The sequence below is a fragment of the Macaca mulatta genome, chromosome 5, assembly GCF_049350105.2.
Source record: "Macaca mulatta isolate MMU2019108-1 chromosome 5, T2T-MMU8v2.0, whole genome shotgun sequence".
Classification (NCBI taxonomy): domain Eukaryota; kingdom Metazoa; phylum Chordata; class Mammalia; order Primates; family Cercopithecidae; genus Macaca; species Macaca mulatta.
The window spans coordinates 63,074,565-63,088,286 of NC_133410.1; the positions used below are offsets into that span (position 1 = coordinate 63,074,565).

At 38.2% G+C, this 13,722-nt stretch overlaps 1 protein-coding gene across 30 annotated transcripts in view; it reads right to left on the reverse strand.

Annotated features, from left to right (window-relative positions):
• RUFY3 (RUN and FYVE domain containing 3) overlaps window positions 1-13,722 on the reverse strand; it is a 101,460-nt gene that overhangs the window by 25,109 nt on the left and 62,629 nt on the right. For all 30 annotated transcript variants that reach the window (XR_003729680.2, XR_013417944.1, XR_003729679.2 and 27 more), the window contains 4 exons: window positions 13,493-13,616; window positions 9,029-9,090; window positions 7,330-7,395; window positions 4,175-4,244 (listed from right to left, as the gene is read on the reverse strand). Coding sequence is in view for 20 of the 30 variants with exons in the window: in XM_028848527.2 (XP_028704360.2) it covers window positions 4,175-4,244; window positions 7,330-7,395; window positions 9,029-9,090; window positions 13,493-13,616 (322 nt within the window). In the remaining 10 variants the exon portion in view is untranslated. The remainder of the gene's footprint in view (window positions 1-4,174; window positions 4,245-7,329; window positions 7,396-9,028; window positions 9,091-13,492; window positions 13,617-13,722) is intronic.

A 13,722-nucleotide genomic window follows, 5' to 3' on the forward strand; every position in this document is an offset into this window, starting at 1 on the left:
TGGTGTTGAACTTCTGGCTTCAAGAGATCTGCCCACCTCGGCCTCCCAAATGCTAGGATTATAGGCGTGAGCCACTGCACCTTAAGATGATCTCAAGGGTGTTCTTATAGATATACACATATTTAGTAAGAAAAAAATATATTTATTAAGAACATCTATTTCTAAAATGTTTAATAAAGGGGTCCTGTCACACCATGGAACCCATGTGACAAACCCTCTATAAGATCTTTTATAGATGATTTCTTAAAAGATTAAAGACATGAACTCCAAAGTTCTCATGCTAAAAATCCCATTAAGCATTGAGGAGATTTTTCATTTCAACACCTAAAAAGATCAGGTAATGTTATTAGCAGTAAGCTGCTATGGGGAAACATTTATATCTCTTTCTTAGAAGGAAAAAGTAAGGTGGAAACACTTTTTCCTTCTCTGCATCTACTAAACTCCCAGAGAATGTGAAGGTGCCTGCAGGAGGCTGGGAGGAATAACCAAGCAGGCTCCTCTCAGCCAGGCTAGTCTCCTTCTCAATTCTTGTCTCCTCACTAGCAATAGGTTCAGGCTCTATTCAGTTCCTGTACTAACATGGTAAGCACAGAGCAGCTCACGCTTTCTGGGGGCAGGCCTGAAAACCCAGTTCTCTCTCAGATCCTGTGGCCTAAAAATGTACAAGAAACCAATTCTGGGCAAGTAGGTCTCCTCTCTAGATCCAAGTATGCCCTCAGGCAGGTTGTTCCAAACACAGGTTGTTCTCTTAAATCTCTTAGATTTAAGAGAAACTATTGGGCAACCTGATTATGGCTGCAGATCACAGGAGGTTTTCCAATTCAGCTTTACCAAAAATGAAGTAGACATTTATTTATCTCCCTATCTATTTATTTATTTATTTGAGACAGGGTCTCCCTCTGTTGCCCAGGTTGGAGTGTGGTGGCACAATCTTGGCTACTGCAGCATTGGTCTCCTGGGCTCAAGCAATCCTCCCACCTCAGCATCCCGAGTAGCTGGGACTACAGTGTGCACCACAACACCCGGCTAATTTTTTTGGTGTAGAGATGGGGTCTCACTATGTTTCCCAGGCTAACCTTGAACTCTTGGCCTCAAATGATCCTCCTGCCTTGGCTTCCAAAGGGCTGGGATTACAGGTGTGAGTCACCATGCACGGCCTGAAGTGGATATTTATATCTGCATCTGCTTAATTCGTCTTAGTCTGTCATTCAGATTCAAAACCCAGGAGGGGAAAAGAGGGCTGCTATCTTTCTGACTGGCCTTTTTTTTTTTTTGAGATGGGGTTTCGCCATGTTGCCCAGGCTGGTCTTGGAATCCTGGCCTCAAGCGATCCACCCACCTTGACGTCCCAAAGTGCTGGGATTACAGGCGCGAGCCACCGTGCCTGGCCTTACTGGCTCTCTTAAACCCAAAACGGAAATGAGAAAAGGCAGAACTAATCCCATCTGCTTTCTTACAGCATATTTTCTTTAAGAAAGTAAGTGTTGTTGGTAAAATAAATAAGTAAATGAATAAATAGTATTAATTTAACTCTAAGGAAGACAAGTCTTATGACTGAGAGAATAAAATTAACAACTATATTTATTGAGTGCTTATGATGTGTTAGGTGCTGTTCTAAGCCCTAATCATGTATTAAATCATTTCATTCACACAGCAATCTCACAAAATGTTATTATTGCTATTTCCATGTTACAGATAAGTAAATCAAGGAATAGAAGCTTAAGTAATTGGCCCAGGATTAGAAGACTAGCAAGTGGCTGGGTGCGGTGGCTCATGCCTGTAATCCCAGCAGTTTGGGAGGCCGAGGTGGGTGGATCACCAGAGGTCGGGAGCTCAAGACCAGCCTGGCCAACCTGGTGAAACCCTGTTTCTACAAAAATACAAAAATTAGCCCGCTGTGGTGGTGCATGCCTGTGGTCCCAGCTACTCGGGAGGCTAAGGCAGGAGAATTGCTTGAACCAGGAGGCGGAGATTAAAGTGAGCCGAGATGGCGCCGCTGCACTCCAACCTGGGTGACATAGCAATACTCCATCTCAAAAAAAAAAAAAATCAAAAACCAAAAAAACAAAAAACAAAAAACAAAAACAAAACAAAAAACCCCCAAAAAACTAGCAAGTGCCAAAGCCAGGACATGAACCCAAGTAGCCTAACTGTACAGAGCATGCTTAATTGCTATGCTGTACAGATTCAACAAAGTAGCAACAGAGTAACAGTAAAAAGTCTGCGCTGAACATTCCAAAAGTCTATATGATAAGATTCTAAGGACCATAAGCACAAATTAAAGTTTTAAGATTTATAAAATTTAAAAATTTTTGTCCAGAAGTGAAGGCCACAGAGCTGAGTAACAAAAAAGGTATTTTAAAACTATAATAATGAAAATGTTCATTCTAAAGAGAAACCGATTAAAAGCATCTTCCTGACTAGTGCTTCAATTTTATTTTATTTAAACTAAATTCATCCCATGGGGTGTAAGGGCATCATTACAATTAAAAATAAAGAAGGTGGGCCAGGCACAGTGGCTATGCCTATAATTCTGGCACTTTGGAAAGTCGAGGCAGGCGGGTTGCTTGAGCTCAGCAGTTCAGGACCAGCCTGGGCAACATGGCAAGACCCCCTCTCTACTAAAAATAGCCAGGTGTGGTGGTGCATGCCTGTGATCCCAGCTACTTGGGAGGCTGAAGGTGGGAGATCACTTGAGCCTGAGGGGCAGGGGTTGCAGTGAGCCATTGTGCCACTGCACTACAGCCTGGACAACAGAGTGAGGCCCTATTTCAGGAAAAAAAAAAAAAAAAAAAAGAAAAAGAAATAAAGAAGGTAAACTCTTTGCCATCTGGACAATGTTATTTAGTATTTTTCTTTTTTTTTTTTGAAATTTCAAATTAGTTTATTAAAATGTTACATCATTGTGCAGGGAAAAAAAATCATTCTATATGAATCATTTTTTTCTGACAGCAACTAGTTTAGTGAGGTTTGTGTTAAAAAATTTGGTTTCTCAATAGTAGTAAGCGCAAATCAAGTGCTCAATACCTACATGTGGCTAGCTTGCAACAGTATTAGTCAATACAGTAGAGTATTTTTCATAAAAACATATAATGCTATTTAAAGAAAAAATATCTGTAGCTAAGGCTTTGGCAAGTTAAGGAAAAAAATCTTTTTATTAGAAGTAAAACATGAGGTTATTTTTCTGTTCTTATTTTAGGGACTTTTCTAAGAGTTTTCATATTCTTATCTGATCTTCAGAGTTAATTGTGAGGCTGAAAAGGAAGTATATTGTAAACACTCATTTTCCAGTGACGGAACTGAGTCCCTTGGAGGTCAAGTGACTGACTTACTCAGGAGCACATGAGTTACATAAGCATGATTTGTAGCCAGGGATTACAGATCTTCTGACCAGTACTCTTTACCTTATCTATGTAACTGTTCCAGGAAGAAAACAAGGACAAAGGGAGTGGGGAGTTTGCCAATTTGGAACATAAATCAATGTCTGGCACATATAAATATTTGTCTAGCTCTTGCACATAAACAGTGTGTGAAATGTTCACTGAATGAATAAATGATGAATATGCTATATGCTAAACATTTAGTCTAAGCTAGCCCAGACAAAACATGCACACAAAAGAAACCAAGATACACCATCAACCAGGCAACATGCCCCTACACAGTCTAATTGGGTAAATGAGATCCCGCAATAAGCCAACTGGCCATTCTAGTCAGAATAAGCAGTTATGGGCCGGGCGCGGTGGCTCACGCCTGTAATCCCAGCACTTTGGGAGGCTGAGGCGGGTGGATCACTTGAGGTCAGGAGTTCAAGACCAGCCTGACCAACATGGAGAAACCCTGTCTCTACTAGAAAAATACAAAATTAGCAGGGGTGGTGGCACATGCCTGTAATCCCAGCTACTCGGGAGGCTGAGGCAGGAAAATCGCTTGCACCCAGGAGATGGAGGTTGCGCTGAGCTAAGATCGTGCCATTGCACTCCAGCCTGGGCAACAAGAGCGAAACTCCGTCTCAAAAAAAAAAAAAGAAAGAAAAGAAAAAAAATAAGGAGTTACGTACTACAGTTGATATTCTTTGAAAAGTCAAGTTCTTTCTTTCCAAGGTTACATAAAAATTATTAGTTCTACTAATGCATATTAAATTCTATAAGTCAATCAAAGAATTTCCAAAACTTACCTCCTCTGTCAGTTTAGTGTTGGATTTTTCTAATGCATCTACTTTTGCCTGAAGGTTGTTTACAGTAGCACTATAAAGAGAAAAAAAAAATATCACTTTTGAAAAACAGACAATACCCTGTACCTTCCTTTTTAAACGCTTCACACTTATCCTTCACTGTCTAATGTTCACAATTTTAAATTTTATTTTATTATTACTTTTTTAGATGGAGTCTTGTCGTGTCGCCGAAACTGGAGTGCAGTGGTGCGAGACTACAGGCATGCACAACCAAATCCAGCTAATTTTTATATTTTTTGGTGGAGATGGGGTTTCACCCTGTTGCCCAGGCAGGTCTCAAACTGCTGACCTCAAGTGACCCACCTGCCTTGGCCTCCCAGAGTGCTGGGATTACAGGCATGAGCCACTGCGCCAGGCCTTAATGCTCACAAATCTTGACCTCTAAGCTTACAAAAGGCGTTATCAGCTTTAACTGCTGTATCTTTGGCATTTGAGTTTTAATTCAATAAGTATTTATTCAATGAAATAAAAGAGTTCATTCCCTACAGAGTAAACTTTAAGGTTTATCTACATATGATAATAACAGGCTATAAGAATTAAATGCTTACATGCACCAAACCGTCTTCTAAATTATGTTATTTGCGTTATTGCGTTTATTCCTTTCAACAACCCTTTATGTTAGGTATTCTCATTTACAGATAAAGAAACTAAGGCATAGAAAGAGTAAATAATAGTGCCATTGTTTATATTTCATTGTGAACTGTAACCATGTCTTTGCTTGGCTAACATCTCCATAGTTCATTAAAGTCATTATATTAGTTCTTGGTCTCCAGAGAAAATGTACTTAAATTGTTTTGAATTTGCTAGGTGGAACCAAGACTACTTAAAACTTTACTGATAGTATAATCACAAGTTTTACTTAAATTAAAAATGTCTATTTTTCATAAGAGAACTACAAACAAGATAATAATTAATGAATATATTATTATTCAAAATTATTCAGTAGTCTTAACATAATAAGAACATAAAAGTACTTGAGAATACCAATAGCTTTTGGATAGCTCTCCTCAGGCGAGAGGAAACTGTTTTATGTTCTGGAAAGTTCTGAAAATACAGTGGTCCACTCTTATCTATAGTTTTGCTTTCTGTGGTTTCAGTTACCTGCACTCAGCTGTGGTTCAAAAATAGGTAAGAATAGTACAATAAGCTACTATTCTCCCTCTGGGACTTTCTTGGGCAAAGCTGGGCATGTATTTTTTTCTTACATGTAAATAAGGATTTTGATAGACTCATGTATAAACATTTTGTTTAAATCCCAGATAAGATATCCAAATCTGATATGTGCTCTCTATGAAACAAACAATAGAGGGAAGTCTGAGTATGTTCAAAAAACACACATAAATAAGGATTATCCAGTAAGGATTATCCAGTAAGGATTTTTATTTCTCCTAAGATAAAAAAAAAACAAACCGTGAACATATATATAACACTGAATTGTCATAAGGACAGTGGCCCTTAGAAAATCTTTTGGAAATAATGATTTCTCAATGCACAAAATCTTGAAACTGGTATTTCTAATGCTTTCTTTCTCGTTCCTTCTCTTTCTTTAATTTTTGTTTTGTTTTGTTTTGAGATGGAGTCTTGCTCTGTGGCCCAGGCTGGAGTGCAGTGGCGCGATGTCGGCTCACTGCAGGCTCCGCCTCCAGGGTTCACGCCACTCTCCTGCCTCAGCCTCCTGAATAGCTGGGACTACAGGCGCCTGCCACCGCGCCCGGCTAAACTTTTTGTTATTTTCAGTAGAGACGGAGTTTCACCATGTTAGCCAGGATGGTCTGGATCTCCTGACCTCGTGATCCACCCGCCTGGGCCTCCCAAAGTGCTGGAATTACAGGCGTGAGCCACCATGCCCGGCCTCTTTAATTTTTAATTAAACTTTAATGTTTTGTTCACTGTGCTCAGACATAGAATAGCCATAGTCATTTAAGGACAATAATAAATATAAATACAGAAAACTGAAGGGGGAAAAAAACCTGAGAAAACTAGGAAGAAGTTCAATGAAAAGGAAATAAAAGGATGTGCTGATTTTGAGGCAGACACTACATTCATATTACTTTTATTATAGTCTATTGTTAAAATTGTTTTATTTTATTATTGTTGCTAATCTCCTGCCTTGCCTAATTTATAAATTAAACTTAAACATAGGTATATATGTATAGGAAAAAACATAGTATATACAGGGTTTGGTACTATCTGTGGTTTCAGATATCCTTTGGCGGTCTTAGAATGTATCCCCTCCACATAAGCGGGAACTACTGTACTTTGTGACTACTTGGTGAATTAACTGCAATAATGGCAAAGAAATTTAATTTATATATTAAATTAATGCTATTAATTCAATGTACAAATGAGAAATGCAGGGAAGCAAAGTATGTATCTTTTTTTTTTTTTTTTTTTTTTTTTTTTCAGGCAGGGTCTGGCTCTGTAACCCAAGCTGGGGTGTAATGGCAAGACCAGGGTTCACTGCAGCCTCAACTTCCCAGGCTCAAGTGATCCCCGCACCTCAGCCCCACAAGTAGCTGGGATCACAAGCGCACACCCAGCTAGTTTTATTGAATTTTTTAATAGAGACAAGGTCTTGTTATGTTACCCTAGCTCGTCTTGAACTTCTGAGCTCAAGCAATCCTCCCGCCTTGGCCTCCCAAAGTGTTGGGACTACAGGTTTTGAGCCACCACACCTGGATGATATGATTAATTTAAAGGTACTAATGTAACGAGTGGTTTACACAAGATCAGCCGTGAAATATGCAGCTACATCTACTCAACTGAAAAAGCCACCCATTTCAACTGTATGTCACATATTTAAAAATTCTTAACTGAATGTATTTATGTATTTAATCGCTAGAGTTATAATTACGTACATAATATTATATACTGTTATTTTATATTATATATAACATTATATACTGCCTTTCACTAAAGGTCACCAAAACTGTTAAATGCCCTTTATTTATCTAGTGCCTAACTCAGTGCCTGGCAAGCAGGAATTCTACAAATATTTGTTGAACGTTGTCTGAATTTAATCTCACTGCTCATCATCTTACTCTTCCCTTCTCCTTCAACAATTCCCCAGTAAAGTAATACATTTATTCATTATTTACTTTAAATGTCTGTTCAGTTCTTCTACATAGTTCTTCTGGTCCAGAATTGCAGTAATCTGACCGTCTCTGGGGGAAGGGGAAGAAAACAGAAATAAACTAAATAACATAAGAAATACCAAGATCCCAACCCCACCTCACCCCATCTTTTCATAAAACATGAGAAAAAAATTGTGGCACAGATACACTGAACCATAAGACAGATTTGATGTAAAACCCTATTGACATATTAACAAGAGTCAGGAGTTTAAAAATGACAAAACCCCACACTAATAAAGCTCTTGTTGTAGCTTACAAACCTTAGTATTAATAATTTAGGTCACAGGTATGATGTTGCAATCTATTAGACGCATTTAAAGGATAAAATTTTCTTGTTAATAGGTTTTTCAGCTTCAGTAGTAGTACTTAATAGTAACAATTTCCAATCGTCATAGGACTTGAATTAAGCTCACTCTGATGTAATATAGCTGTTCTCAATGTCTAAATATTTGTCTGTAAGTGCTATTTAACATTTAAAGTGAATGGTTAAAAAGGCTTTCATAAAGATCAAATGTTTATTATATATATTACATATATTTAATATTATATATTATGTATATTTAATATTTTATATTTAATATTTCATATATATTATATATATGGATTTTTTTTTTTTTTTTTTTTAAGACAGAGTCCCATTCTGTCACCCAGGCTGGAGTGCAATGTTGTGATCTCGGCTCACTGCAACCTCCGCCTTCTGAGTTCAAGTGATTCTCCCGCCTCAGCCTCCCAAATAGCTGGGATTACAGGCACCTGCCATCATGCCTGGCTCATTTTCTTTTTTATATTATTGTAGAGATGGGGTTTCACCATGTTTCCCGGGCTGGTCTCAAACTCCTGATCTCAGGTGATCTGGCTGCCCTGGCCTCCGAAAGTGCTGGGATTACAGGCATGAGCCACCATACCTGGCCCAAATGTTTATTATTACATGAAAAAAAAAACTGGATAAAGGAGGTTGGCAACTACAACCAACTAATCTATAGTGACAAAAGATAAACAGCCAGATTTTTCAGCTGACAGATAAAATTAAGGCCCCAAACTTATACAACTACCAAAAGAACAGTGAGACAATCTTAGCTCTGTGTCAAAAATCAAAAACATCAGACTAATTATGCTTTCAATGGCTACACTTATAAAGAGAATAGCTGTGCTTCTGATCTCTAATTACTAAGTACCCTAATGAATATTTTAAAACTGTTTAACATAATTTTAGATTTACAAGAAGAGGTATAAAGGCAGTACAGAGTTCCCACGTACCTTCACTCAGTTTCCCCTAATGTCAACATTTTACATAACCTCACGGTGCATATTTCATATTGCCAATTTAAAGCAAACTGAGAATGCAACTCCTCTGGTCAAAATGACCATGTTTTTAAACCCTACTATAAGACATAGAGAATTGGAATCCTTTAGAAAATTTTTATTTTCTTTGCCCCTGAACCACATAGCAGGAAAATCATTAAACAAACAAACAAAAAAACACTTTTAGGGTTTAGTGGTAGCATAATAGTCAGATATTTCTGGCAAGACTTTATTAAAGCTATATGATCAGAAATTCTTTCAGCAAGTCTGTTAAAACAGTATTGTTGTAAACTTTAAATACTACCAAAGGAAAAAAAATACTACATCAGGAGAAAAGAAACCTAATTTTATTGGTACGTACCCTTCAGTACCTTTACTGCTGTTCCCGTCCTTGAGATACATTGAAAAATCTATAACTCCAACCTACAGAGAGAATTTTCAGGTTTTAATATAAAATTAGATATTCTTTACAAGACATAACACAATATCTCCTTCTAGGCACTCAAAACAGTAATACAGTCTTGACACTTATTAGGAATGTATGATTAAAAATTTACTGTTTTACTTTCAGTTTAATCAAGAATTAACAAGGGTGGGAAGTAAAGAATCAAGATTATGTCAATAAGACTAGAAGACCAGATCACAACTAAGACAGTCAATGGAATACTTAATATAAATAAGGTCTAAAGTTTCTTTCTCTTTTGCTTATTTCGGGTATTCCGCTACTGAATCCCTGTTCATTTTTAGAAATAACTTTTTAAAAATTAGCACATTTCCCCTGTAGAAGTTTCAGAAAATACAGCTAAACAAAAGGGGAAGTAATATTAAATCCCAACCACCATAGATGACCATTGCTAACATTTTGGTGTCTATTCCTCCAAACTTTCATTGATGTACACATCTTCATTTTTTAAGATTGCCATTTTATGATTTAGCTTCTTTCTTTTTAAAAATCCACGCCAAAGGCCAGGCACAGTGGCTCACGCCTGTAATCTCAGCACTTTGGGAGGCCGAGGTGGGTGAATCACCTGAGGTCAGGAGTTTGAGACCAGACTGACCAACATGGAGAAACCCTATCTCTACTAAAAATACAAAAATTAGCTGGGCATGGTGGCACATGCCTGTAATCCCAGCTACTCGGGAGGCTGAAGCAGGAGAATCGCTTGAACCCGGGAGGTGGAGGTTGTGGTGAGCCGAGATCTCGCCATTGCACTCCAGCCTGGGCAACAAGAGCGAAACTCCATCTAAAAAAAAAAAAAAATCCACACCAAGAAAATCGTACTTCCCTTTCTATTTTACCAGAATAAAACATAACAGAACTTTGTGATAGAATTTCATACAGAAAGGGTGAGAAGTAATTAAAGTGAAAATATTATTTATTGGGCAATTAATGTATACTAGGCCCTGTTCTAACTGCATTACATCAAGAAATCTGAAACAACAAGAAACTAAGTAATTATAAAATATATTCAGCTAGAAAATGAGGAAGCCAGAATCCAAAACTAGACAGTTAGCTTCAGGGCCTTTACTCTTAACTACCATGCTTTAATGGCCTTTAGTACAGTTGGCTCTCCTTATCAGCAAGTCCTAAAACCCAGGGACACAGAGGGCTGACTTTAAGGGGCTTGAGCATTGTGAGTGTTGGTATTCACAGAGGTCCTGGAAACAATCTCCTTTGGATACTGAAGGACAACTGTCCAGTTGATCCCTGAACAACAGACTTTGAACTGTGCAAGTCCACTTATATACTATATATATACAATATAAAATATGTATTTATATTTATATTATATTATTTTATTTTTGAGACAAAGTCTCACTCTGTCATCCAGGCAGAAAAAAATAAAGGTTTTCCTCCATCTCTGCCACTCCTGAGACAGCAAGACCAACCCCCTCCTCTTCCTCCTCGTCAACCTGGTTAGTGTGAAGGACCTTTATGGATCCATATGAAGGACCATAAAGGATCTGGTTCCTTTATGATAATTCATTCATTTAAATGAATAGTAAATATATTTTCTCATCTTTATAATTTTCTTATAACATTTTCTTTTCTCTAGCTTACTTTATTGTAAGAATACAGCATATGAAATATACAATAGGCCGGGCACCATGGCTTATGTGGGATGTTTCTACCATGTGGTGCCTTACTCTGGTGTTCAAGAGTCAACTGTATATATTTTAGTATACACACACACACACACACCTCATTTTATTGCTCTTTGCTTCACAGATATTGCACTTTTTACAAATTGAAGGTTTGTGGCAACCCTGCGTCTAGCAAGTCTATTAATGCCATTTTTCCAACAGCATGTGCTCGCTTCATGTCTGGGTTTCACATTTTGGTAATTCCCACAGTACTTCAAACTTTTTCATTATTACTATATCTGTTATGATAATCTGTAATCAGTGATCTTTGATGCTACTATCAACATTATTTTGGGGCTCCATGAACTACACCCATATAAGACGGCAAGCAATCCATAAATGTGTGTGTTCTGACTGCTTTACTTACTGGCCGTTCCCCCATCTCTCTCCCTTCTCCTTGGCCTCCCTATTCCCTAAGACACAATACTGAAATTAGGCCAGTTAATAACCCTGCAATGGCCACTAAGTGTTCAAGTGAAAGGAAGAGTTGCACATTTCTTACTTTAAATCAAAAGCCAGAAAAAATAAAGCTCAGTGAAGAAGGCATGTCGGAAGCCAAGACAGGTCAAAAGGTAGGCTTTTTGGGCCAAACAGCCAGGTTGTGAAAGCAAAGGAAAAGTTCTTGAAGGGAATTAAGTGCTACTCCAATGAACAAATGAATGACAAGAAAGCAAAACAGCCTGATTGCTGAAAGGAATAAAGTTTGAGTGGTCTGTATAGAAGATCAAACCAGCCACAATATTCCCTTAAGCCAACACCTAATTCAGAGCAAGGCCCTAATGCTCTTGAATTCTATGGAGATTGAGAAGTAAAAAAGCTGCAGAGGAAAAGCCTGAAGTTAGCAGCGACTGGTTTCCGAAGTTTAAGGAAAGAAACTGTCTCCATAACATAAAGGTACAAGTTGAAGCAGCAAGCGTTGATGTAAATAATAGAAGCCGTAGCAAGTTATCCAGAATATCTAATTAAGATAATTGATGAAGGTGGATACACTTAACAACAGATTTTAGTTGTAGTCAAAACAGCCTTCTATTAGACAATGCCACCTAGGACTTTCATAGCTATAGATGAGAAGTCAATGCCTGGCTTCAAAGCTACAAAGGACAGACTGACTCTCTCGTTAGAGGCTAATGCAGCTGGTGACTTTAAGTTGAAGCCAGGGCTCATTTACCATTCTGAAAATCCTAGGGCCCTTAAGAATGATGCTAAATCTACTCTGCCTATGCTTTATAAGTGGAATAGCAGGCTGGGCGTGGTGGCTCAGTCAGTAATCCCAGCACTTTTGGAAGCCAAGGCAGGGAGATCACTTGAGGCCACCAGTTTGAGATCAGCCTGGGCAACATGGCAAAACCCCGTCTCTACTATAAATACAAAAATTATCCGGGTGTGGTGGTACATGCCTGTAGTCCCCGATACTCAGGAGAATGAGGCATAAAGATTGCTTGAGCCCAGAAGGTGGAGGTTGCAGTGAGCTGAGATGGTGCCACTGCATTCCAGCCTAAGCGACACATCAAGACTCTGTCTCAAAAAAACAAAAAACAAAAACCAAAAAAACAACGGGTACAGCAAAGACAGCACATCTGTTTACAGCATGGTTTACTAGAGTATTACATAAACTTAGTTGATAAAGCAGCAGCAAGATTTGAGAGGACTGATTCCAATTTTGAAAGAAATTCTACTGTGGGTAAAATGCTGTCAAACAGCATGGTATGCTACAGAGAAATCTTTTGTAAAGGAAGCCAACTAATGTGGCAAACTTCACTGTTGTCTTATTTTAATAAATTGCCACAGCCACCTCAACTTTCAGCAACCACCAAGCTCAGTCAGCAGCCATCAACACTGAGGTAAGACCCTCTACCAGCAAAAAGATTACAACTCACTGAAGGCTCAGGTGATTGTTAGCATTTTTTAAGCAATAAAGTATTTTTAAGTTAAGGTATGTACACTATTTTTTACACATACACTATTACATACTTAATAAACAAACTTTTTATTTAAAAAAATTTTTTAGAGTTTTATTTTGAGACAGGGTCTCACTGTCACCCAGGCTGGAGTGCGGTGGCACAATCATGGCTAACTATAGCCTCGACCTCCCAAGCTCAAGTGATCCTCCTGCCTCAGCCTCCCAAGTAGCCACCAGAACCAGCTAATTTTTTATTTTTTGTAGAGATGGGGTCTCACTATGTTGCCCAGGCTGGTGTCAAACTCCTGGGTTCAAGCGATACTCCTGCCCCAAAGTGCAGGGATTACAGGTGTGAACCATCGCACCTGGCCTAGTATAAACAAACTTTTACATGTACTGGGAAACCAAAAAATGCATGTGACTTGCTTTATTATGATATTTGCTTTATTGTTGTGATCTGAAACCAAACCTGCAATATCTTGGGTTTGCCCGTGTTTGTGTGTGTATGTATGTGTATGTAAATATGTATGTGTGTGTATATATATATGTTTAACAGAAAGTACAGCCAAGACAAGAATCTGAAAAACATTCATAATGTATAAATGAGCCAAACTGGAAGGAAAAACAACCTATTTTTTTATATTCCCATCAAAATGGAAGGAAATCCTGTTCATGACACATACAGTATGGCCTAATTTGATTGCTATAACCTAATCAAATCCATTTCTGAGATTCCAGAACTCAGAGTGACACGCATGGTAATGAGTCTCTTTCCCATACCTGAGAGTCCAAGTCTTCTCCTTTCATACAGAAATTGGCATCAATGACATTCAGACCCACCAACAGACCAGCAATTATGGCTCCTTCTTCTTCCATCATGAGGGCATTGGGTTCATAGAATTCACTGTAAGAGAAATCCACGGAATTCCTTATTGTAACAAAAGTCTCAAAAATCCAGTGACGTAATCATGAGACAAGGACAAAAACGCTTGCTTCATGGTTGATTATAG